The sequence below is a fragment of the Alexandromys fortis genome, unplaced genomic scaffold (assembly GCF_014885135.2).
Source record: "Alexandromys fortis isolate MF-2015 unplaced genomic scaffold, M_Fortis_MF-2015_v1.1 scaffold_46, whole genome shotgun sequence".
Classification (NCBI taxonomy): Eukaryota; Metazoa; Chordata; class Mammalia; order Rodentia; family Cricetidae; genus Alexandromys; species Alexandromys fortis.
Window position 1 is genome coordinate 220,660 of NW_026067919.1, and position 26,775 is coordinate 247,434.

The 26,775-nt window shown below is 34.9% G+C and overlaps 1 protein-coding gene across 1 annotated transcript in view; it reads left to right on the forward strand.

Moving 5' to 3' along the window:
- The window catches only part of Top2b (DNA topoisomerase II beta), a 62,417-nt gene that overhangs the window by 15,648 nt on the left and 19,994 nt on the right, over positions 1 to 26,775 (forward strand). Inside the window, exons 2-23 of the mRNA XM_050140561.1 lie at positions 614 to 769; positions 2,122 to 2,212; positions 3,693 to 3,756; positions 7,190 to 7,335; positions 7,854 to 7,951; positions 8,571 to 8,783; positions 11,859 to 12,032; positions 14,287 to 14,388; positions 14,471 to 14,608; positions 16,300 to 16,438; positions 17,241 to 17,398; positions 17,533 to 17,658; positions 18,638 to 18,748; positions 18,842 to 18,947; positions 19,831 to 19,940; positions 20,240 to 20,332; positions 20,419 to 20,533; positions 22,107 to 22,228; positions 22,429 to 22,577; positions 23,087 to 23,318; positions 25,124 to 25,258; positions 26,357 to 26,557. Of these exons, the coding sequence (XP_049996518.1) occupies positions 614 to 769; positions 2,122 to 2,212; positions 3,693 to 3,756; positions 7,190 to 7,335; positions 7,854 to 7,951; positions 8,571 to 8,783; positions 11,859 to 12,032; positions 14,287 to 14,388; positions 14,471 to 14,608; positions 16,300 to 16,438; positions 17,241 to 17,398; positions 17,533 to 17,658; positions 18,638 to 18,748; positions 18,842 to 18,947; positions 19,831 to 19,940; positions 20,240 to 20,332; positions 20,419 to 20,533; positions 22,107 to 22,228; positions 22,429 to 22,577; positions 23,087 to 23,318; positions 25,124 to 25,258; positions 26,357 to 26,557 (2,979 nt within the window). The remainder of the gene's footprint in view (positions 1 to 613; positions 770 to 2,121; positions 2,213 to 3,692; positions 3,757 to 7,189; positions 7,336 to 7,853; positions 7,952 to 8,570; positions 8,784 to 11,858; positions 12,033 to 14,286; positions 14,389 to 14,470; positions 14,609 to 16,299; positions 16,439 to 17,240; positions 17,399 to 17,532; positions 17,659 to 18,637; positions 18,749 to 18,841; positions 18,948 to 19,830; positions 19,941 to 20,239; positions 20,333 to 20,418; positions 20,534 to 22,106; positions 22,229 to 22,428; positions 22,578 to 23,086; positions 23,319 to 25,123; positions 25,259 to 26,356; positions 26,558 to 26,775) is intronic.

Consider the following 26,775-nt stretch of genomic DNA (forward strand, 5'->3'; position numbering starts at 1 on the left):
GTTCTCCGCTGTTGTAGAAATGGTTACCATTGCCATTACCTAGCTTTAGTTAGATCCTTGGACCTGGCAGAGGAATCAGTAGGCACCTCATTATTGGGTCACTCTGAACCGAAACTGCCATGATCTACTAAGATGAGCAACTTGAGAACTTTATAAAAACCATGCTAGTCTTGGCTGTATTGTACTTATTTATTTTGTTCTTTTGAGACAGAGTTTCTCTGTGTAACAGCCCTGGCTGTCTTGGAACTCACTTTATAGATCAGGCCGGCCTTGAACTCCCAGAGATCCACCTGCCTCTTGTATTTATTAACTACATAGGCTGTTTTGGCTGATCCTCAGAGCCACTCAGATTTTATTAGGATTCTGTAGCCTGTCTGCAACACGAATCCTTTGGGAAGTCTTGAGGAACACAAAACATTAACTTAATATCTTAGAGACATGGGGCCCTGTCTTACTGATTATCGTAAGGCAGTCTGTATAGTAACAGTGATATTTAGGACATGAATTTCAGTGACTGAACGATGGGTGTCATGCTCCCATTCACGTTTTAGTTTGTCCTTGGTAGGGTATGTAGATTTGATATTTTGGTTAATTTTAGACTCTTTTTGATCAGAACAATGCTGCAAAAAAGGAAGAATTGGAAACAGCAAACAAAAATGATTCTTCAAAGAAGTTGTCTGTTGAGAGAGTGTACCAGAAGAAGACCCAACTTGAACATATTCTCCTCCGTCCTGATACATACATTGGATCCGTAGAACCATTGACCCAGGTAATTTCTTTCTAAAATTGATTGAGATTAGGGAATATGTATATCTTCTTTTTCAATGTTTCAATAAAATTTTGGTTATGTAGTTTTCAAGCCTGTGATTTTATGTCTCTTTGATCATGATTAAGAAGGGAGAGAGGAGCTAAGAATGTAACTCACAATGTACGGGGCCTTGGGCCTGAAACTCATACCAGAAAATAAACAAAACAAAATAAAATGAACTCTGAGAGATACCTAGGAGAAGTGGAAATCTATTCATTACATTATGGAGATAAGTACATCAGAATACAGAAGTGTAGAATAAAATGGTTCTATAAGAATATTTTTCGTTTTGTGTTTTGAGACAGGGTTTCTCAGTGTTACTGCCCTCACTGTCCTGGAACTACTCTTAGACCAGACTGGCCCATACTCACAGATCCACCTGCCTCTGCCTCCTCAGTAATGGGATTAAAGGCATGTAATAACATGCCCAGCTGCCATAAGAATTTTTTGAAAGTTCGATACGGTGTGTACCGTGGTTTAATAGTGGTACCTTCTAGAATTGACTTATTTATGTTTATTGTAGGCTTGGTTTACCTATATTATTCTGTTTGATTCTAACAATTTTGAGAAGCCCAAAGTCAGACTTCATTGTTATATTCTGTTTAGTCTACAGTATAAACATAAATCATGAAACGAAAATATAAAATAAATAGATGTTTTTCATACTTTTGAACTTATGTAAGTACTGTCTCTAGTGGTTCTGAGTTCTGGACAGAAAAACAGAGAAATCTCTAGGCCTTAGGAATTGGATTTGGGGTCCCCATCTTCTGTCGAATGGTTAGAATTAAGTCTGCTAACCTATGCTTTCTGAAACTGTCAGAGAAACTGAAATCAGAGGTGTTTTGTTTGGCATTGGGGATTGGATCCAGAGCCTTACACATGGCTACACACAAACTATTACTTAGCTATTATAAAGTTAAAACTGACTTTATATGTGAATGAAATACAAGTAATACAAAATGAATAAGTTTCCGGTTTTAATTAAGTTCATTGTCACTACTAAACTTGACTCTATCTGGAGTTACACATGCTCCACTTTGAATGCCTGTTTTAAATAGGGAACACGACAATATGGATTTTTGTTCTCTTCTTTTGTTGAGATGGTTTCGCTTTGCAGTTCCGGCTAGCATTTAACTCACATGTAGCCCAGATTGGCCTCAAATTGTGACAGTTCTCTTTACTCAGCTTCATATTAGTGTTGAGATTACAGACCTGAACTACTATACCTTATTGACAATATGGATTTATCTTATATAAATTGGAGTTAGGGATTTATGGAGTAAAACATATTTTGAATCATTCTCTTAACACAGTTGATGTGGGTGTATGATGAAGATGTAGGAATGAACTGCAGAGAGGTTACCTTTGTTCCAGGCTTATACAAGATCTTTGATGAAATTTTGGGTGAGTACTTCCTTAGGATGTAATGCATGTTTTCTATAATGACAGTGTATTGGCTCTATATATCTCAAGCAAATTTTGCAGCATAATTTAAAAAAGTATTTTGCTGTTTTTTGTATTTAATATATGTAGGTTCTTTAGAAAATTGATGCCCCACTGTAATAGTTTTGTATTTCTTTGCTGGAAGCTTTTTGCTGCTGTTTGTTCTTGTGTGAACTAGAGTGTTGCATTTGTAGTCCTACAGAGAACTGTACTCTCGTGTGCCCTCATCTGGGCGCTCTTGGGGAACATGTTGCGTATGAGGACCACAGATTGTGTGAACTGGGGGTTGGACTTGTAAATTTAGTTTTTCAGGTATTTTTGTTGGGCAGCTTAGTTTAGTAACTTCTGTTCCCTTCCAAATCCTTGGATTAATACAATTAAAAGGAAGTAGCTATGCCTTAGTGACTTGGGCCGTATTTATACTTTGCAAAAGTGTTTAGCTTTGGACTTTATAGAAATTCTCTGCTCAGCTCATTAATATAGCTTGAGGTTTCTTAGACTGTGGTTGTATGGACCTCTGAACTTCTTCCTATAAGTCCTTCGGGAAAGTAACGGGGCAGACCCGATCATGCTTTGCATTCACACACTGGCCTCTAGCTGGATGCTGCTATTTTAGTTTTATTGCATGATCTTTTAATGTGGAAACTGAATGTCTGTGCTCATTTCTTTCTTTCTTTCTTTCTTTCTTTCTTTCTTTCTTTCTTTCTTTCTTTCTTTCTTTCTTTCTTTCTTTCTTTCTTTCTTTCTTTTTTTAGATTTATTTATTATGTATACAGTGTTCTGCCTGCATGTATGCCTGCAGGCCAGAAGAGGGCACCTGATCTCATTACAGATGGTTGTGAGCCACCATGTGGTTGCCAGAAATTGAACTCAGGACCTTAGGGAGAGCAGGCAGTGCTTTTAACCACTGAGCTATCTCTCCAGACCCATAATTTCTTAAGATACTAATTTTATGAAGGAAAAAATATAATTAGTTTAAGATTTAGAATTTTGAATCATAAGGTCATTAAAAATAACTAGTTAGCCAGTTTAATCTGCATATAAATTAAGTAGTTTATTGAAGGAGATTAAGAACTATATTTTGTCACCAAGATGTAAAGTAAACGATATGTTTTACTTTTAAATTTGGATTAGGTCTTATATTTAGATGTTTTTGTTCTTTTTTATATTTGCAATCAATAAACACCCCCCTTGCCTTATATGTGTGTGGGGTGTTTTTGTGTGTGTGCACGCATGAGTTTGCTGTAACATAATAGTATTTGGAATTACTAAGTAAAACTTAGTTTTATTTAGAAAACAATATTTTTGTAGTTGAAGTTAATAATTATCAACTGTCACTACTTGCAAATGCTATTATTAAATTGGGATGCACATGTAGTTGTATTTATAAGTTTATATAACCTGTGTGCCTTATTACTCATTGTGATGTTTAATCTTGTAGTCAATGCTGCTGACAATAAGCAGAGGGACAAGAACATGACCTGTATTAAGGTTTCTATTGATCCGTAAGTATATTCCAAGTTTGATTTCTTTTGTGCTAAGCTGTTTTATTCAGGTAATCCCCGACTTACCATCAACTGTGTATTATGCACAGCTCTAAGGCTTTGTTTCCCTGTTGTTTTGGACTTTATTATTTTCTTTCTTCTCTGTCCTTCATGCTCATTCCCTCAGAAAGTATTTCCTTGACCAATTTTCTTTGATGCATTGGTTCCGTTTTACTTGTTAGAGTGGTATCCATCTTTTCTTCTTACTTTCTTTCCTCAGGACGCCAGGCTGAGATTGTTAGTGATATTCTGGGGAAATCATGAGATAAATTTATTTTTCATGACTAGAATTCTGCTTTTTCCATTATATATGACTTAGTTAATAAATGAAATACTGCTGGGTATTAGAGAATGCCTACCAGTGTTTGGCTAGTTAGGTTTCACTGTGGTGACCGTATTTGTAAAGATGTGTATGGAAGGAATGGGGTGAGAACATGAAATAGTTTTCATAGAAACTTTTGTTTTGTATTGTCTCTTATCGGCATGCTTTTGTGAAAGCTTTTTGCCTTTTAAAGTCAGTAGTAATTTAGTCATTTAAATTTTGTTTATAGTCTTATTGTCAGTAATTTAATTTCTGAGGGCATGGCTAAGATCAATGTAAAACTATGTAACATATAGATAGTATAACTATAAAGCAAAAAAATTAGTATTTCATTGCACCATGAAATTAATTGCAAAATATAAAAATATTTCCTTATAATTATGCTATTAAAATTTGTGGGTTTTATTTTATCATATTTTTTCTTTTGGATCATTTTTACTAATATATTCTTGAGACTGTGTATAGTTAGATATACAGGTACTTGTAAGTTAAGAATTACACCAATGTTCTTCAAGGAAATTTTAGCTAACATGATTTGTTTAGGAAATTATCAGTTAATTGTAATGAATAAGCACTATAATTTTTTCTGAAGAGAGCTAGTAGGGAGTGAGGCATAGTGAATGTTTAATTACCTGTAAACTTATGTAAAATTCAGAACTAAATGATTCAGGTGTAAAACTAAGGAAAAGGCGCTTTTAAAAAAAATATTTTGCTTATTTGTTTTGGTCTTTTGAGTTAGGTTCTGTCTGTAGGATAGTTCAGACAGGCCTCAAATTTAACATCTTTTTACTTTAGAATGTGCTACTGTCCTCAGTTCTTACATGGGTTTTTGATGGACATAGTTGCTATCATTTAGTTCTTTTATATTAATTCTAATTACTTAAAGTCAGCAGTGTTGTACTTAAAAGGCTTTAGTAATCTCAACAGAGTGAGAACAGAAGGGAGCTGTACAATAAATAACTGCAGACTAGTTAAGTGTGAGAGCAGTTTATTTACCATCTTACTATGTTTTCTGCAGAGAAATTGTCTTATAACAATTTTTACTAATTTTTATAAGATTATTTATTTTATATATATGAATACATCTTTATGCCAGAAAAGGGCATCAGATTGCACTACAGATGGTTGTGAGCCACCATGTGGTTGCTGGGTATTGAACTCAGGACCTCTGGCAGAGCAGCCAGTGCTCTTAACCACTGAGTCATCTTTCCAGTTTTGTTTTATTAATTTTTTAGTTAGGCACAAAATATTGGGTTTCACTGTGACATTTTTAATATATATGTATCATAACTTTCTCATACTCACCTTCTGTCCTCTACTGTTCTGATTTTCTCTCTCTTTTTCTCTCTCTGTGTGTAAGTATTTGTGGCATGTGTGTATGTGTGCTTAAATTTAGACTTTGCACATGACAGAAGACAGACATTTGACATTTTATCTCCCCCCATTATTTGATGCTTAAAATGTCTTTCTTTTTTAACTCTCTTATAATCCACAAATATTCTTGTGTAAACATGAGTGAGACATATGCATATATTTATTTGAATTTTTAGTGATAAATGTCAGATTTTATTTATCGTCACCTTATTCTAATTACCACTTGTAGAAAATTCTTAACTACTTCAAATAAAAAGGGTTAAGGGCATACTTTTCACTTCTTGATTTTTATTTTGTTTATAAATCGTTGGTATGAGTTACACAACCATTTCTCATTTAGCCTTTTCTCTAAATTCTGGATTTAGCATATATTTAAAGCTTGTAACAAGCAAAGTCTTATATATTTATTTTGTATTTTAACCATAACATTTTGACTTTTATGAATTTTCTATTGTTAGGTTATTTTTTAAACTACACATAACCATATAAAACTAATGCTTTTATTAAAGTGAATGTTTTTTCAGAGTTACAATTTTGTTTAAGTTTCCAGTTTAAGAAGTCATAAAGCAGAATTCGAGGGAGGGAAATGTGCTGTTTATTACATTTTTCGCATACCTATCTTTGAGATTCTTTCATTTGTACTTCACATTTTTATATGGCACTTTTATTTTTGAACTTTCTTTTGTGCATATGTGCCTGTGAATGTCCTGTAGGAAGGAGAAAGTAATACTTACACTGTCCCACTTAGCTTTTCTTCTGGTTCCACAAAGTATTCAGTGGTGGAAAGAATAAAATGTCGACTGTAAATGACATAGAGATGAGTGAGCAGTAAGACATGCCCATGCCAATAGTGTGAGCAGTAAGACATGCCCATGCCAATAGTGAGCAGCTATTCTAGAAGTTAGAGAATTCAGTACCACCTATGGGAGAATTTAAAGCTTATTGTATATTAGATGGCTAGTATTAAAATAATTCATTTGCCGACATCTGTCTGATTAAAAATCAAACAAATAGGATTAGGACTGTAGCTCAGTATAAGCTTAAAATGTGTGGATTCCGTGGGTTTGTACTCTAGCACCAGAACAAAAAATGTGGGGAGTGCATTGGCCAGAGTTCTGACTCTTCTTTCAAGCTGGCAATCCTTCCTGTATTTGGAGCTGAAAGCCTAAAACACTTTCAAGTCGTACAGCATGTGTGCTAAAATATACCTTTTTGTGAATTCAACTGTTTTCAGTAGAGGTACTATCAGTGAAAGTCCCATTTTGTAATCATATTAGGAAGTACCAAACTTAAAGTTTTTGAAATTATGATGATTGATGACAAATAATCATATTGATTATAAACGATATATGCTAAGCAGGCAAAAACAATTGAAAGTTTTTTTAAAAGATCTGTAATTTTCCATTTTTGCACTGTTTACACCACACTTTTTTACATTGCCTTCTTTTACTCTTTTCTTGGAGATGGAGAAAGGCTTCTTCTAGGAAAGTTTTTGGTGTTATCTTGCAGATCTCACTGATTCTAACATTGGTTGTGTCTCTAGTACTGAAGTACATGTCCTCATCAATATAATGCCAGTGTTTTCTAGTTGATAGTGACTTACATCTTGGTTGTAACCAACTTTGTTTTGTAGTTCAATGTTTTTTGTGAAAATTAACATTTGATTTTAAGTTCTAAATTTTGCTTATGTATTTACAGTGAATCTAATATTATAAGCATTTGGAATAATGGGAAAGGCATTCCAGTAGTAGAACACAAAGTAGAGAAAGTTTATGTTCCTGCTTTGATCTTTGGACAGCTTTTAACATCGAGTAATTATGATGATGATGAGAAAAAAGTTACAGGTAAAGTCTAAATGAAACTTTGATGATAAGTATCTTTTTCTTAACATACAGTTTCCAAATTCCCATTTCTTAAAGCATCTCATATAAGGAAACCTGTGAAAAAGACTCAGGAATAAGGTACTTTGGAAATACACTGTTGCCTCAGTAGGTTGATAGCTGCTTTTAAGCCCAAGGCTCCAAGAAGTGGATATAAATGAAGTGACTTTGTTAGAAGTGCAGATTTCATACTCACCTAGACTTACTGTATCAAAAGATTCTTATTTTCTTAAATTATGAGAGTAGAAAATCATGTCTTTAATGATACTATATTGTATGCTGTATAGTACCTATCGTATTACTAAATCTCAATATTTCTTTAGTATAAAAAACTGTAAACATAGGACTTCCAGTCAGTAGTTAGAAAAAGTGACACAACAAATAGCGGTGTTTTCTGTTAGACTTGCGCTGTGATAGGTCAGTTAATAAATTTCCTTTAAAATAACGTGAACTAAAATTTTTATATCTAACTTGTTTTACAGGGGGCCGTAATGGTTATGGTGCAAAACTTTGTAATATTTTTAGTACAAAGTTTACAGTAGAAACGGCTTGCAAAGAATACAAACATAGTTTTAAGCAGGTATGATAGTAATATGTCCATTTTCTCATTTCTTTAAAAATGTTTTATTGTTTTGCTTAGATAATAGAAGTTTAAATATTTTTAAAAATTAAATTAAAAAAATAAAAATTAGTTTGGTTTTTAAAAGTATTAGTCAATCACCAGAGAGATACCAGAATTTCTAGATTTTATATAGCTTCTCTATCATTCTCTTAAGGCAGGGCGCTTTATTTAACAGATGTAACCACTTAAAGAATACTTGAGAAATTCCTTGCTGACTTATGCTTCCTTTTTAAGAAATGTTGGTAGGTTTTTGGAAAAGTATTTTGAATTTTACATAAACTAAAATAATTTTATTAGATAAACATGTCTGTTTGCTTTTATAAAAGTCCATGGGGGCATATTGAATGTGGAAGATACTTCAGTGCCTTTGTATAAAAGCTATGCAGTTTATTTTCATTACCAACCTGGTATAAATATAACATTTATAATTTTTGACTTTAGTACTAAGCAGTTTCAAGGTGTTTTGTTGTTGTGAGGGTGGAAAATATAAATGTTGTAGTAAATGAGTGTTTTGTGAGCCAAGTCTGTGTTATAAAAGTTGGACGCATTAAAGAAATATTTATATGTTCTCTTAAAGACATGGATGAATAATATGATGAAGACTTCTGAAGCCAAAATTAAACATTTTGATGGTGAAGATTATACATGTATAACATTCCAACCAGATCTATCCAAGTTTAAGATGGAAAAACTTGACAAAGATATTGTGGCCCTCATGACTAGAAGAGCATATGATTTGGCTGGTTCATGTAAAGGGGTCAAGGTCATGTTCAATGGAAAGAAGTTGCCTGTAAGTGTCTTCTGTAACGAAATTTAAGTGTTATTTTGTATACTGCAGATATAGTTATATCTTGTTTTTCAAATCTTGTCTGATTGTTGATTTGTGTAATCTATTAGCCGTCATCTTGCTAAGTAATTTCTATTTCTTGTATGTGTTCTTTCCTTCTGTCTGTCCTATGATCACTCAAAACAAGTCTATTTTAATAGATTTAATGATAATGTATAATTTAATACCTTTGAATTTTTTATTAATTTCCATAGGGTTTGAGGTAACATGTAATTTAATAATTCACATATAGCTAAAGTCTTTAACCTCAGGTCATCTCTTCCACTCCTTGTGTCCTTGAAACTAGACATTTCGTGTGTGTGTGTGCGCGCATACACCATTCTGTGAATTTGGAGGTCAGCGGATAATCTCAGCTTTTGACCTCACCTTCCAACTTGCTTGAGACAAAGCCTCTTTGTTATTCGCACCACTGCCCTGTGCTGCAAATGCCAGGCTTGTTGGCTGTCAGTTTTTGGGGTTCTCATGTCTATGCCCCATTTCGCTGTAGGGGCATTGGGGTTGCAAATGTGCCTTGCTTTGTTTGGCTTGGTGTTGGTTCTGGGGATCTGACTCAGGTCCTCATGTTTCCACTGCAGGTGCTTTACTCACTGAGCTAAAGACATTTCACTTTACTTATTCAGCCTGTAAGCACTGTAGGGAGAGGAAAAGGAGGCAGAAGAAATAGATTTGTATGGCTCTCAGTTCTGAGACATACACAGACGTGCTTGCGCTTATGTTTTTGTTGTTGTTGGTTGTTTTGGTGATCTAGTTATGCTGAGTTGCCTAGGCTGACCTGTGACTCCTGGGTTCAAGCAGTCTTCTTGCTTCAGCCTCCGGAGTACTTCCAATTGCACACATGTGCCATTTGACTCAGTTTAAACTTCTTGATTTAATCTTACACCTCTGCACAAGGATTTTCTTTAACCTTTCTTCTAGAACAGTTGACTATGAATTCCCTGCTATTATATGAGAAAATCCTTTTTTTTTCTTTCTCTTTCAAATGATATTTTTTCAAAAGAATTATGGGTTGATAGTGGATTTTGTTCAGCATATAAAGATGCCACTCAATTCTTGCTTGACATGTGTTATGATTACAAGACTGTTGTGATGTGTTTGTGTTCTTCTCTTGGTAAGGTTAACATATTTCTTTTTATTCTGTCTGTTGTGAGGATTTTATATATCTAATATGTATGTGTGTGAGAATCTGGGTGTGTGTGTGGGTGGTTCAGTATGTGATTTCATTTATCCTTTGAGACATTCTTTGAGCACCTTGACTTTGTTGTTTTTGTTGTTATTGGTGTTACAAATTTTGAAAACTTCTAGGCATGACTGCTTGAACTTTCTGAACCATTCTTTCTCTTTCCTCTGGTGTACAGGCTATGCTGGCTTTATCACACTTGAGGCTTGGGCTGATTTGTTCTTTGTTTTAGTTTGTTTAGTTTCTGTTCTGTTGTGTTCGACTTCATTAGCTTTTCCCCCTACCAATGATCTCTGTCAGTGACATTTCTTATGTCTGTGGTGCTTTTGATTTTTAGCACTTTCATTTTCTTTATTATTTGGATTCCATTTCTCATCTGAATTGGCATGCCTTTCCCACTAGAGACTGTGCCGTACTAATGATAGTGATTTTAAATGCCATGTAACAACATCTGAGATGTGTCTGAGATGCTTTGTTTTTAGTTAGGGTTTATTATATGTGTCTCAGTGTTAGGCCTGTGCATATGTTTGTGTACCGTGTGTGTGTGTGTGCTTGGTGCATGTGGTGGCCAGACAATCCCTTGAAACTGGAATTACTGACAATTGTGAACTTTTTATATGGTGCTGGGAACCTGGGTTCTTTGTCCTCTGCAAGAGTGGAAGTACTCTTAACCAGTGAGCCATCTACCCAGCTCTGGAGCTGACTCTGATTATTTTCAGTTTTAAATTCTTTTTAGAATTCCTGAAAGTATTTGTGGCAAATTATATTGTATTAGGTAGTAGTGCTGAGGTAAATAGGCTTTATTACTGGACTAGGAGGTAGACTGTGTTTGAAGTTTGTTTCTTTCTATTCTTCTTTGTTCAAGTCTTTGAACTACCTGGCAGAGATGGTCTGTCTTGTAGCTCTATTGGCTGAAATTCACTCTTGTTATTAGAGGCTTATTGGTCTGTAAGAGAAGAGTTCTCTAATGTCTGATGAATTCCAGTCCTGGAGTGCACATCGAGTCTGTTTCCTGCAGACTGACTTCAGAGTGCTTATGCAGGTCTTTCATGAATAGAGAGTTTTCGTCTGCCCTTAATTCTTTTTCTCCAGCTGTAGCAACTTTCCATAAGTGTCCTCAGTCTGAATCCTGAGGCCCACTGACTTACAGAATAAGCCCCCCTCCTTGTTTTCTTTTTGTAAGAGACTGGAGTCTGGCTGGATTTTCCACTGGCTGCTGTTTTCTTCTAGCCAGCACCATAACAAGTGTATGCATTTCCTGGAGGGAAAACTTGCTGGGATGGGAACCTGGAATCCCCACCCTCAACCATAACCCTTAGGAGCTTCCTATGCATGCAGTCTTCCAGTAGTGATTATGATTAGTTAAGACATCTAGTGTAAGGTTTGTACTATTCTATTAAACTTCTGCTCTAGTTAAGCAAATACTGAGATTCTATGGTTTTCTACAGCAGGTGTCTCTCTTCAGTTATTTCACAGTCTCAGTTGTTTAAGGGGCTTGTAAAAATTGTTAATTCATTTGGTTAGCTGTTTTCCATAAGGACAGAGATGTCTTTTGCTTTAATTTTCCTCAAATCTTAACTTATACTGAAAGGTAACATTTGTCACATAAAATAATTAGTTTTATGAAAGACTTTATAATAACTTAATAACCATATTTTCTCAACTTCATCAATATACACACAAATGAATGCTCTACAAATGGGTCGAGAAGAGAGTGCATGATGACTTGTATCTTGGGTAAAAGCTGCTATAAATGAGAATAAAAGTAAGAGAGGTAACTAGCGGCATGTATTTATACTGTTGACCTGTGAGTGACTATTCATTGTTTTATAAATTAATAGGTAAATGGATTTCGCAGCTACGTAGACCTTTATGTGAAAGACAAATTGGATGAAACTGGGGTAGCCCTCAAAGTTATCCATGAACTTGCAAATGAAAGATGGGATGTTTGCCTCACCTTGAGTGAGAAAGGGTTCCAGCAGATCAGCTTTGTGAATAGTATTGCAACTACAAAAGTAAGTGCCAGGTTCTTGGTTTCCAAGTCATCGGTGAAACAATATATTAAATAATGAAATAAAAGAAAATGTTGGCTTCGTTATGTTAAATTTGACTCATAAAAATTAAAGTTATTTTTATCAAATTTATGCAAAGTATTTAAATATACATTGAGAAGTTAATATGCTTAGTGCTTATTATTGAACGTATTTTCTGAAATTTAAATTGACAAGATTTGTTATTTTGTATTCTGAATTGAGAGTATGATAGAGAATAATAGGAAATGAGCTTCTTGGGAGGTCAGCTTGTAGAACATGTTATTTGCTAGTCTGAGGAGCTTGAGCCCTCTTCTATAGGCTTTGGATTTCAAAATCAAATAAAATTCTTCTTACCTAAATACATTTATTGTCTGTAGATGTAGCATAGTGGTAGAGTGCTTACCTAGCATGTTAGAGGCTCTGACTTTAATCCACAGCTCTGCAAAGAAAAAAAAAATGAATGAATGACTAAGCTAAAGAGGTTACCACTGAGTAAAACACTCAGTTGTGCAAGCAAATACTGTAGGCTAGTTTAAAGCACTGATTTGTGACTCTTGTTTAAGTTTTACCTTTTAATGTTTTAATAGTTTCTTAAATAATTTAATATCACTTGTTTTGGTCAACACAGATTTAACCCAGTAATGAATGATTTTATTCTGTTAGACAGTGATTTAAAACTTTATTTAAAAGTCCCCCCCCCCCCCCCCCCCCCCCCCCCCCCCCCCCCCCCCCCCCCCGCCACCCCCCCGCCCCCCCCCCCCCCCCGCCGCCCCCCCACCCGCCCCCCCCCCCCCCCCCCCCCCCGGCCCCAATCACATAGGCTGCAACTGTGTGGAGCACTAATGCCACTAGGGGCCTCTGTTTTTCCTAACTTTCTTTTCTACAAGTTATGGCATGTGACTTTGTTTCCTATCCTCAAATACTACTAGTATATCTCTATACTTCATTTCCAAGTTCTAAGGAGAGGGAATGGTGTTAAGCCAGTTACCATCTTTCAGTCAGGATGTAATAGTTTTCCTAGAAGGACCACCCAGCTGGTAATTGCTAACATCTCATTGATTGGAACTGAGTCACATGGTTTCTGTGTCTTTTTAAAAACTGGGGTGAAATAGGATACTCTTGCGTACAACAAAAAACAGCCAAAAAGAAAACCATAAGCAGTGTCTTCAGAGATGTCTCGGGTTAAATATACTGTAGTGTTGGGGGACAGGATGGTATTCCTGAAGATTAGGAAGCTACATGGAGTTCTCTTTCCCTGTACCTTATCCTATATATGTTGTCCATTTGGTTTTTCATGAGTTCTTTCTCTGTTGTTGCTCAATATTTTTTTAAATCAAAAATATATTTTTTCTTTATATAATATATTCTGATTGCAGTTCCCTTCCTCACTTCCCAACTCCTCCCAGATCCTCCTATCTCCCCTCCCACCCTAATGTACATTTTTTCTTTCTTATTAGAAAACAGACATCTAAATAATAATAATTATAATAAAATAAAAATAAACAAACTGGAATAGGACAAAACAAACAGAAGAAAAGGAGCCAAAGAAAGAGCAAAAGAAATATAGATGCAGAGACACACTCATTTGCACACATAGAAATCCCATAAAAACACAAAATTGGAGATCATAATATATATGCAAAAGGCCTATAAGATAAAAATAAGAAAGAAGAACCTTCAAAATGTCATTGAGTTTGTTTTGTGTTGATCATCTATTGTTAGTATAGAGCTAAGAGTGGTTTATATACATAGTGAGACTCTTCTGGGGAAAACTGTCTTTTTATTAATAGTAGACAATAAAATATGTTCCTGAGTTTTATGAACCATCTTATTCAATTCTCAAACTGAGTGGAATACGGGATTCCCTAGTTTTACAGATGGATAGATAGCTCAGGGGAATCTGAACGTCTGAGGCAGCCCTTGAGGGACTGACCATTCTTTAATCAATATGTGGTCTCTGTGCCAACACTGATTGATGCTAATTACATTCTTGTACATTCACTTGCTGCTCAGATAATCAGAGAACTGATTTTGAGTATTAGGAAATGCTCTAGATCTGGTGTTAGAGGAAAAGATTACAGAAGATAGTTTATTGACTTTGTGACCTAAAATATCCTTTTAAATCCTCACTATCATTTTCAGACTCTTAGTCCTCAAGAAAACAGTTATACTGAGACTAAGTTGTTGGATCCTTTAGCTATAGAAAGTTTTGTATTCTGTGCTTTTCCCTCTGCAGGGTGGACGGCATGTGGATTACGTAGTAGATCAAGTTGTTGGTAAACTGATTGAAGTAGTTAAGAAAAAGAACAAAGCTGGTGTATCAGTGAAGCCATTTCAAGTAAGTGATGCTTTATGTGTTCCGTTGAGTTACCACATCATGCCTGTTTTGATACTGAACATTTTTGTTGTGTTTTTCACAGGTTAAAAACCATATATGGGTTTTTATTAATTGTCTTATTGAAAATCCAACCTTTGATTCTCAAACTAAGGAAAACATGACTCTGCAGCCCAAAAGTTTTGGGTCCAAATGCCAACTGTCAGAAAAGTTTTTTAAAGCAGTAAGTATTATTTTTCCAGAGTTATTGAGAACAGAGCAAATAGGGTTTATTTATTTATTTTATTTGTAACCAAATTCTCTTTTATCATAGTAACTGTAGGTTATGCATGCTTAAACTATGTGTTAATATACTTCATTCTGCTAATTTTAAAAGTGTAGACCACATTATTTCATTAAACTATTAATTGTTTTGTCGAGCACAAAAGTATGGAATTACATTGCTAAGTGTGTTAGCTTTATGTTGGCCATTGCAAAGGTCCGGTTTCCTATTGACAACTATGCAGAGCCGTTTCCATCGTCTACTCTTTTGTTCAGATTCTTCTACTGATACACACACACACACACATGTATGTATGCATGCCCTATATATCTATATAACATATATACATATATCATATTTGTTATAGAGCTATACATATATCACATATGTAGATGATATCGTATATAAAATGCAGTATTTTCTACATTATTACAAATTGCGTTTGAATTTGTACATATTATTTTAGGTTTTTAAAATTTTTCTAAAATGTATAAGTAAATAACAAATCTTGGATTTGTAACTGGATTTTGTAGCCACTTTTGGTTCCTTGTAATCTGTTGTACACTACTCAGGATCTCATTTGACTCCCTTTTTAGTAGTACCACCAGTTAAACATTTGCTAAATATCTGGGAAGTGCCTTTGGCAGTGGGACTATAATCCTGCAATCAACTAGCTAAAGTCATCCTTATTGTACCCCCTCCCCATGTGCACCTTTGGAACTGTACAGTGTGGTGGGGAATAGAAAGAACAGTTACCATGGAGAATTGTGTTTGTTAAATCCCAATATTAGGTTTTCAAAGGTAGGATCTAAGAAATAAAGCACATTTTCTCGTTAGAGTCCAGCTTTGAAGCCTGTAAAGCACTCATAATGAATTCCAAGCTCAGTTACACTGTAACTTTATGTTATCATAACAGTCATTCTTACGGAGAATTTGGTTGCAGATATTGTATTATTTGAGTAGTCTAGATTTGGCACAGGTTCCTACTTTCTTTTCATTAAACTGGCTGGAAAACTATTTCATATACCTGAAACTCTATCACTAAGGGCAACTAATAGAAAAAAGGCTTCTAAGACTTGGAACTGAAGATGTTTAGCTCTTAAAAGAAACAGGTTATCATCATACACCAATTCATTGCAAATAATATACAGTGTGTTAGGTGAAGTCGTTAATAGAACGAGGCCTGTGCATGAGTTTCCCAGTTTTCCTAATGTCATTTTTATATCAGTATTTTTTTCTCATAGCATTTTAGGATTTAATTGGCGAATATTGGAGATGTCAGTGTCTAAATTTGGCAATTAGTTAATTAGTGGGTGGTTAAGCTTTTGTGATGTTAACTTGAAGTAAGAGCCTTACTACAAGAGCCTTCCATATTCTTCATGAAGTTTGCTATGACAGGATTTTTCTCATGTTGGTCTTTCAGTACAGTAGGTCATTGTTGCGGCCTGAGTTAGTTTTAGTAACTAGCTTTAATACCATTCTACTGTCTTTGCATAAAATTTACTAGAATGTATTATTATTCTCATCATTATAATTTTGTCTTCAAACTTCCCGAATTCTAGCTGTCATAGGCAGTCCTATAAATTTTAGATGAACTTATGAATTTTCAGCTTATTTTTATACTACTGACTTTTGATTTATTTATTTTTAAGGCCTCTAATTGTGGCATTGTAGAAAGCATATTGAACTGGGTGAAATTTAAGGCTCAGACTCAGCTGAATAAGAAGTGTTCATCAGTAAAATACAGTAAAATCAAAGGCATTCCCAAGCTGGATGATGCCAATGATGCTGGTAAGAGTCAAACCAATTTTTTTAAAAATATTTATTTATTATGTATACAATATTCTGTCTGTGTGCATGTCTTCAGGCCAGAAGAGGGCACCAGACCTCATTACAGATGGTTGTGAGCCACCATGTGGTTGCTGGGAATTGAACTCAGAACCCCTGGAAGAGCAGGCAATGCTCTTAACCACTGAGCCATCTCTCCAGCCCTCAAACCAATTTTTAAAGATTTTAAGTTTAACCTTTTTTATTCAGTTATTTTCTGTTTAGAGTGTAATTGAAATTGCTTCATATGGGGCTCGGGAGATGACTCAGTGGGTAAGAGTGTTAGCAGTGCAAGCATAAGAACCTAAGTTTGAATCCCCGACACCCATGTACAAATCTGGGCATGGTTGTGTGTCTTTACCCCGGCACTGTGGGACATTGGTATGGATGCAATTGATCCTGAGAGCTTGCTATCCAGTCAGCCTAGCTGAAGTAGTGAGCTTCCGGTTCAGTGAAAGACTCTGTCTCAAGGTTATTAACAAGGTGAAGAGCAATAGAGGACAACAGCTATCTTCCTGCTCTGGCCTCACGTGAGTACACATGACCACACAGACAGAGAGAAGAAAGGAAGGAAGGGATTGCATGTACTGTATATTACAATTTTAGGAGGTTGGGAATTCATTACAATGCATTTACAGTTTAACTTTCATTAAGCATAATATAAAGTGACTGTCTTCCATTATTGTGATAATTTTTTTCTGGCTACATTTTTCTCATCAGTGAAATAAGGAACTTAAAATATATATTATTTAAAAATATTTTCCAGGTGGCAAACATTCCCTGGAGTGTACATTGATATTAACAGAGGGGGACTCTGCCAAATCGCTGGCTGTATCTGGATTAGGTGTGATCGGGAGGGACAGATACGGAGTCTTCCCACTCAGGGGTAAAATTCTCAATGTGCGAGAAGCGTCTCATAAGCAGGTTTGTATGCATCTCACAGGTATTTATGACATTTACACATATTTCTAAAACTGAATTTTCAAATTCAGATTCAGATTCACTTTTTAAGTACTATAGCAATTTAAAAATGTTTTCAATGTTTTCCCTTTTTATAGATTATGGAAAATGCAGAAATAAACAATATTATTAAAATAGTTGGCTTACAATACAAGAAAAGTTATGATGATGCAGAATCTCTGAAAACCTTACGTTATGGAAAGATTATGATTATGACTGATCAGGTTGGTCTGAAAATTATTGCATGTTTACAGTTCATATCTCAAGATTGTTTTATGTATGTATGTATGCATGTATACATGCATGCATGCTGGACCTAGGGCAAATGTTTTACCGCTGAGCTATATCCTTAACCCTTAGATTGTCTCTTGGTAATTGTCTCAGGAAATGGCATAGGTGAAAGTGATGGTGTGCTTCTAGAGGACATATTATATCAAAACATGCACATGAAGCTCATTTTTTATTATTTAATTTGGGGGTAGGTATTAACATTATTGGTTATTTGAAAATGTTCTCAAAACCAGCAGTTATGAAAAGAACAGGACTCAGTGTTACGTCACAGTGACTGAGTCCATGTGGAAATAGGAATGATGTGGTGGCATTTGTAAGTGAGGAACAGCGACTTAGGTGATGCTCACTATGGCAGAGTTGACCTAAGTGGGGATGCTTAAAACCCAGGAGGACTTTAAAGTAGCAGCCATCAAGAAAGGACTACACTATTGAATAGGAAGTGCTTCCTATATAACCAACATTGTCTCTTAAAATGTAAAAGCATTTGTGGAGAATTCACAGAAAAAAACTGCTATAGAATTTTAAGCAGATTTTTTCCAGCTCTCTTGTCATGAGAAGATAACTGTAATGTAAATACCCAATGGGTTTCCTCTTCTGTTGCCCGCTGAAGTGGGGTTATAACCATGTTTGAATCTTTTTACCTTTGAACAGTCTATAAGCTGGTACACTATATGATATATACATATATATGTGTATATATATATATAATGTAAGGACAGGTATTCAGTATATTGTTAGCTATATTTGTATTTTAAGTGACAGTTCCTTTATAGTCATCTAATCTATACTATTTTATAAGATGCTTATCTATAATTTGAGTGTAATTTTGTCTTGGTTTCACTCACACATTTTAAATTTTATTAAAATTACTTAATATTTTATAAAATTATGGGACTTTTTATTTTTCTTTAGGATCAAGATGGTTCTCACATCAAAGGCCTTCTAATCAATTTTATTCATCACAATTGGCCATCACTCTTGAAGCATGGTTTTCTTGAAGAATTCATTACTCCCATTGTAAAGGTATTGCTTGCATTGTTTTAATTTTGTACCTTTTTTTAAGTATTAGCAGAAGAACTAATTTCTCTTTCTTTTCTTTTTAAAAATTAATTTAAGGCAAGCAAAAATAAGCAGGAACTTTCCTTTTATAGTATTCCTGAATTTGATGAATGGAAAAAACATATAGAAAACCAGAAAGCCTGGAAAATAAAATACTACAAAGGTTTGTATTTTAATTTTTAAGTTTTATGAAATGACTGTTTATATAATCTATTTTTATGAGAGGATTAAAAATACCTCAAAAGTTTGTCTTTTAGATTTTAAAAAGAGCTGTCTGCTTACTAAGTTTTTTTATAGAAAAATTCTATAAGAAAAATTGAATTAATAATAATAATAATGTTATAGAATTTCCCCTTAGGACTTAAGTTTTATCACATGCGTGCATGCTCACACACACACACACACACACAGATTGTGTTAGAACTGCTTATGCATTTTAACAATCGTCATTTTCATGACCATTTAGCCTTTTTTAGTACTCCAGGTTAATTTGAAATTACTTCTAGACACTACAGCATTTCAACTGTCACTATTTAATATGCATCTAAGCAAGTATCCATATTCTCCTTTAATATATTTAAAAATCCAAACAACATTAAAATTCCTCATGATTACATTAATATATTGTTTATTTAAAATTCTAAGTCAAGATCCAAAAAGTTAGCATATGGTTTATGGGTCTCTTAAATCTCTGAATGTAATCTTTTCATATTTCATTACTGTTTCTCTTTTCATATTTTCTCATTTTAATTCATTAGGGAATTTTGCTCATCGTGCTCCTTTAGTTTCATTTAATTTATAGCAAGTTCCTTTCTGCTTATTTTCTATTTTTTGATTTTTAGTCAGAACGTGATCATATTTGAGTTAGAGTCGCTTGACAGAAAAAATTATTAATTTTTAGCTTTATTTAAGTCAGGAGGCCTATATTTGGTTTGTCTGCCTTAAGTTTGATCAATTAGTATCAATGACTTTCTCTATAAGCTTTCATTTGATAGTTTTAAATAGTCATTTCTACTTGTGACCCTGTTTTATATGAAATCATACAGGATTGGGTACCAGTACAGCTAAAGAAGCAAAGGAATATTTTGCTGATATGGAAAGGCATCGTATTTTGTTTAGATATGCTGGCCCTGAAGATGATGCTGCCATTACCTTGGTAAGTATGCTGTTCATAAAGGAAAATTTTCTTTAGCCACTCCCTGCTTGCTGTACATTTCCTCCCAGAGCTAGTTTTGTGTGGTAAGTCTTTCTTGATAGTACCTAAAGTTGTAAAATTTATTTATTTATTTCTTCTTGGTTTTGTTATTTCTTTAATAAAAAGATGCAACTCAAATAAAATTTTGATTAAAAATTAGGAAAAGCACTTTAGTTTCCCAGAATTATTTACCATTTATAAATTAAGATTTATAATAAAACTGATTTTAATATGTGACATTATTACTTGGACTTCTTTAGGCATTCAGTAAGAAGAAGATCGATGACAGGAAAGAGTGGTTAACAAACTTTATGGAGGATCGGAGACAGCGTAGGTTACATGGCCTACCAGAGGTTAGTCATGAAGGTGATCTGGGGGAGGGGGTGAGACTAAAATTCATACAGTAAGAGTGACAATATTGCTGTGACTTTTCTCCTAGCAATTTTTGTATGGTACGGCAACAAAGCACTTGACGTACAATGACTTCATCAACAAGGAATTGATTCTCTTCTCAAATTCAGACAATGAGAGATCTATACCATCTCTTGTGGATGGTAAGTAATCTGTAAAAGTCTTTCTTATCTTTGCATGCTCATGTACATTAGGCCACTGTTATGGTCCACTTTAAATTCTTATTTAAAATACCAAAGTCTATGGTTCATTTAAAATTCTTACTTGAAATCTTACAAAACATGAAGATTTGGTTCAAAAGAGCTTAAAAATTTTGCAGTAGATAAGTTGTGGGAGGGCTGAAGTCTTTACTCTTCCTTTGAAATTTTCAGGGAAATTAAGGCCAGTCTTTAAAGCTCCCTATGCTTTTGTGGAGTAATTTCTAAAATTGAAATTTCCAAAATTAAGAAAAATAGAATTTTGTCTAAAAACTTATCGGAGAATAAGCTTTTTAAATATCATTTTATATCTTTATATCTTATTAACAAAATCTAGATATTTAATTTCACTTAAAAAATCTAGAAACTTTCTGATCAGGCGGTGGTGGCATACACCTTTAATCCCAGCACTCAGGCAGCAGAGACAGGCGAATCTCTGTGAGTTCAAGGTCAGCTTGATCTACAGAGCAAGTTCTAGGACAGGCTCCAAAGCTACAGAGAAACCCTGTGTGTGGGGGGGGGGGAGGCGATTGGAAACTTTCTAGTAACTGATTTTCCTACTTGGAAAGCCAGGCCCAATTATATGTCATAGCAAATTTGTTCATCTTTGTGTTGCTTGATTTTTCATTTAATAGTTTTGTCCATCAATCATGTCTAGCCTGAGATTGTCTCCTTTCTATGAATATTCATTCTGTCTAAATTGGTATTAGATGCCTGAACTTCTTTGTCACTTCTTATGTTCCTCTTATTATCTGTGCTAATATTATTTCCTCAGTTAATCATGAAATTTTCAAAGAAATAGCCATACTTTTTCTTCTTATTTCTTCCATGCTCTGGCATCATGATGGTAGATGCAGTAGTCAGCATATATGGATAAGGTTATTGCTTTGTCTATTGGTCTCAAGCAAGGAGGAGAAGGAGGCCCTTAATCTCACATAATCTTATGACTATGTTACTAGAAAGGTTATTATTTCAGTTACTCTCTGGACACCGAGACTAGTTTAGTAATTTGCTCATTCACATGATATGAATATCCAGATTACCAAGATTCTAAAGACTATGTTCTTAATTACTTCAGTAAACATTTGTAAGAGTTTTTCTGATGGTGGGTGTGCTAACAGACAGCATCAGTTTGTTTGCTTGCTAATACTTAGGTGACAGCTGGCACTGGGTCACATGAAATAGAGACCCATGCGGAAGAAGTATGATATCTCTGAAAATTTCTTTAAGTCCAGAACTTGTTGTTTTCTGGAATTGCAAATGTCTTTCTTTTTTTCTCCCAAAACTATAGTGTTGACATTAAAATAGTTGTTATTATGAAGTATCTTATTTGTAACATATAAAAATGACAGAAAAGAATGGTTAACAAACTTTATGAAAGATCAGAGACAATGTAGGTTTCATGTCCTACAAGAGGTTATCATGAATGTGATCTGGGGAAAGAAGTTGAGGCTGAGATTCATGCAGTGACAATATTTGAAAAGTATTTTTAAAGGAGGGTTGCTCTTTTTAAAAATAGGCTTCAAACCAGGCCAGCGAAAAGTTTTGTTTACCTGTTTCAAGAGGAATGATAAACGTGAAGTCAAAGTTGCCCAGCTGGCTGGATCTGTTGCTGAAATGTCTGCTTATCATCATGGAGAAGTAAGCATTGAGAATGGAGTCAACTGAGAACAGTAATTATTGGGATACTAAATGATAGTTATTCATAATAGAGTATGTTTTTTAAATGAGGTCTTTGGAAATATAATAGAATTGAGAGTTTAGATTTTAATACAAATTGAGGCATAGTTCCAAAAAACTTAGGCTATTAATCATAAATTCTGTCTTTTTCCATTTTGTAGCAAGCATTGATGATGACTATTGTGAATTTGGCTCAGAATTTTGTGGGCAGTAACAACATTAACTTGCTTCAGCCCATTGGTCAGTTTGGAACTCGGCTTCATGGTGGCAAAGATGCTGCAAGCCCTCGTTATATTTTCACAATGTTAAGGTAAATAGTTTGCTAACTTACTGACACATGTTTAATTTGAAATTTGTTGTATCAAGTAAAACTTCAGTAGAATTAAAGCAGTGGAGAGAAGATTATTTACTTATTTTTCTCAGAGCAAGAACTTTAAATTATTTGGTACAAGTCTTTTGACCTTAATTTTTATGCATTCTTGGTAAAAATCAGTCCTAATAAATATATACTTTTTTCCCTGCACTTAATTTTATTCTTTAGACCAAAAATTGGTTAGGTATTTTATTCAGAATAATTGGAACTTCTTACAAAGTTATTTACTAATATAAAGAATTTAAGAAAGTAATTGAAAAATGACTCTGTTATACTGGATTATGCTTGGGAAAATATGCCTTTTGTACTAATGTTAGGTAAATTTTATTATAACATGTAGTAAAAAACTATTAAAAATGTATACTTTTCAGAGGGTTTTCTTAAAATGTCAAATTCTTATGACGTTTCACTTCTCAGAGCAATATTGTCCTATTTCCTTTTGTTAGCTCTCTGGCAAGACTGCTTTTTCCGGCCGTGGATGATAACTTACTTAAGTTCCTTTATGATGATAATCAGCGTGTGGAGCCTGAGTGGTACATCCCCATAATCCCTATGGTTTTGATTAATGGTGCTGAGGGCATTGGGACTGGATGGGCTTGTAAACTGCCCAACTATGATGCTAGAGAAATTGTGAACAATGTCAGACGGATGCTAGAGGGTTTGGACCCTCATCCCATGGTAAGTTTTTATGGCCTGTGTTGTTTACTTAAATAATAATGGATAAAGGAAAACTTTTAGAAAAATAATGGAATCTTTTCATTTTAGAACCATTGTAGACAGGATCCTATTAGGATATAAATTTATATTTTCTTACATGAAAGATGAATGAATGTGAAGATAAGTTTTATGGAGAGAAACTCTTTATTTGAAAATTTAAAATACCTTGTACTTCAGGCTTCAAAATCTCTAAACTTCAGAGAATGGTTTCTTGTTACACTCGTATGTAGCTTTGTTTTTGTCTTTAAAATATTAAGGCCATGAAAATTGTCCTTATAATGACATATACGTTATATACACACAGGTATATTGCAGAAGAGGGCATTGAGTGTTTTCCCCTGTCACTCTTACTGCTTTGAGACCAGGTGTCTCACTGAACTGGAAGCTGGCCATTTTAGCTAGGCTGGTTAACCAGTGAGCTCCTGGTATCTACCTGCTTCTGCCTCCCTGTGCTGGGGTCACTGATATATGTAGCCATGCCTTGCTTTTTGTGTGGATACTGGGGATGTGAACTTAGGTTCTGTATGCACCTACACAGAACATTCTTTCTTACTCTGATCCCAAGCTCCAAATTACTTTCTATGATAGTATTTTATTTAAACTGTTGTAGATGGATTCAAGGATGATGAACTAGTGTATTCTATCAGTACATGCCTTCTCTGCCTATATCATGACTCTGAGCTAAGAGGTGAGTTTAAGAGTTAGGGTCTTTGTTTTCTAAAGTTAATGACTTGTCAGGAGAAGATATTAGGGCTTGAAATTTATAGTAATCATTCAATATGCACAAAGTGTCTCCTGCTGTATGTTAGACTTTTTAGTGACAGCAGCAGGTATGGATGACCTCTTCTAGTGGTGATTAGGTTGAGGGTGAGTAAATTATATTGGTGAATTAAATGGGGAGCTGAGTGTGTGTCAGAGCTAGTAGATAGTTCCTTTTTTGTTGTTCCCATAATGAAATACCTAAGACAGGCTACTTTGTTTTGAGGGAAAGGGGCTTATTTTACTTCGTAATTCTGGAGTTTTAGGGCCTAGAGGCCTCATCTAGTGATGACTTTCATGTTGGCAGAGCCCTCTATCAATACAAGGCCTCATATGATGAGAAATGTCTGTGTGTGTGTATGTGTGTAGTGTACATGTGTGTGTACACACACAATTGTCTTTCTGACCTCTGTCCTTGAATAGTTATTCAGATTCAGTAGTACTAGGATTCATTCATGGGATTCCACCCTAATGACCTTGCTTAATCCTCACCATTTCTTCAAAGCCTTACTTTTAAAAACCACAATTAGATTTCTTACAATGGTAATTATATTTTCACATGAAACCTTGGGAGAATAGATAGAATAAATTTTCAAAATCTTCAAGCAGAGCATGGGAGAAAAGTAGTTCTGCAGAGAAAAATCATTAGATAAAAATTATAAAGTTCAGTTGTATCCAAATTACAAGCCATTCAATGTGAAGCAAAGGGCGTTTGAATTGAAAGAATATTAAGCTAATTGTAGAAGGAATTCGGGCAATAGACTGAAAAAGTGCACTGCTCTAGGAAGACTGTGAATGCTGGGAAGATTAGGTGGTATTCAGACTGTGTTAGCAGAAGCTACGAGTTCCATACCAAGGAACTTAGTAAGCACCAAGTGAGGATGGGAAGCTTAGTTTCAGTCACGTGACCTGCCATGTAAGTAGACCACGTGCTAAGGCTGCTTATAGGTGGTGCTGGCACTCAAGAACAAAAGTCAAACTTTTAAATTATTTTTGTCTCCTTGCAGCTTCCAAACTATAAAAACTTTAAAGGCACCATCCAGGAACTTGGTCAGAACCAGTATGCTGTCAGTGGTGAGATATTTGTGGTGGATAGAAACACAGTAGAGATTACAGAACTTCCTGTTAGAACTTGGACCCAGGTCAGTATAACCATGTGAGAAGGGCATTGCTTTATTCTTTGTGGCACAAATAACCCACCTAATTGTTTGTTCTGTGTCTGCTTAGGATTTGATTTGGTATTTATTTTTTACCTTTGTGTTTGAATTTTGTGTTTTGAATTTTCAAGTTTTTAAGTATATATAAAAAATAGTATGTTTACAGTAGGTCAGCAGTTCTCAACCTGTGGGTCGTGTGACCCCTTTGATGGTCAAACTACCCATTCACTGAGGTTGCTTAAGACCATTGGAAAACACATATATTTATGTTACGATTCATAACTGTAGCAAAATTACAGTTATAAAGTAGCAACAAAATAATTTTATGGTTGGGGGCTATCACAATGTGAGGAACTATATTGAAGGGTTGCAGCATTAGGGAGGTTGAGAACCACTGATTTAGGTGGTGCTTGCTTTCTTTTATTCATTTTTTAAAAAGAGATTGTATGTTTGTGTTTGTTTTAAAACAAAAAAACATGGAATGAGAAATGTTGTGGGCCTGTATAAATATGCTCAGTAAATTCAGGTCAGTATCAGCTGCTTTAAATCTAAGTGGGTTGCACGCCACTCTGCTAGTCCAGCAAATGTCACCCACTTACACCCATAGACTGTATGGGGCTTTGGGATTTACATGGACCAGAACCAGAGCCAAGGCATGTGCTACCACTCCTGGCTATTTTTAATTCAGTATCTTAATTTTAATAAATTATGTGTATGTGTATTTGTGCATCATGCACGTGGGTACTCGTGGAAACCAGAGGAGGCCATTGGATCCCTTGAAGCTAGATTATAGGTGGTTGTGAGCTGCTTAACATGGGTGCTAAGTACCAAAGTCAGGTCCTTTCGAAGACTATTATGTGATAAGCCATCTTGACATCCCTTCAGATAGATTTTGAGTTTATCTTCTCTCCTCAGCACCACGCAATCCTCACATGTCACCTTTGCAGTGATGAGCAGAAACAACAACGACATCAGTACCCTCTTTGCCTCCATTGGAATTGAGGATTTTTAAAAGATTACATGATTAATGAGAACATGATAGTGTGTTGTAAAAATATTATTGTCTTTTTAAATGTTTTGTAGGTGTACAAGGAGCAGGTCCTGGAACCTATGCTTAATGGAACAGATAAAACACCAGCTCTAATTTCTGATTACAAAGAGTATCATACTGATACAACTGTGAAATTTGTGGTAAAAATGACGGAAGAGAAACTTGCACAAGCAGAAGCTGCTGGACTGCATAAAGTTTTTAAACTTCAGACCACTCTGACTTGTAATTCCATGGTACTATATTAGTTAATCTTTTTTTTTTTTTGACGTTGGATATTTATTTAGTAGTTATGGAAGGGAGAAGGGGAGAAGAACAGAGAGAGAGAAAGAGAGAGAGAGAGAGAGAGAGAGAGAGAGAGAGAGAGAGAGAGAGAGAGAGCAACTGACCGACCGACCGACCCAAGCTGCCTCTCTGAGAGGGAGCCGGAAAAGAGAGCTAGTTAATCTTTCTT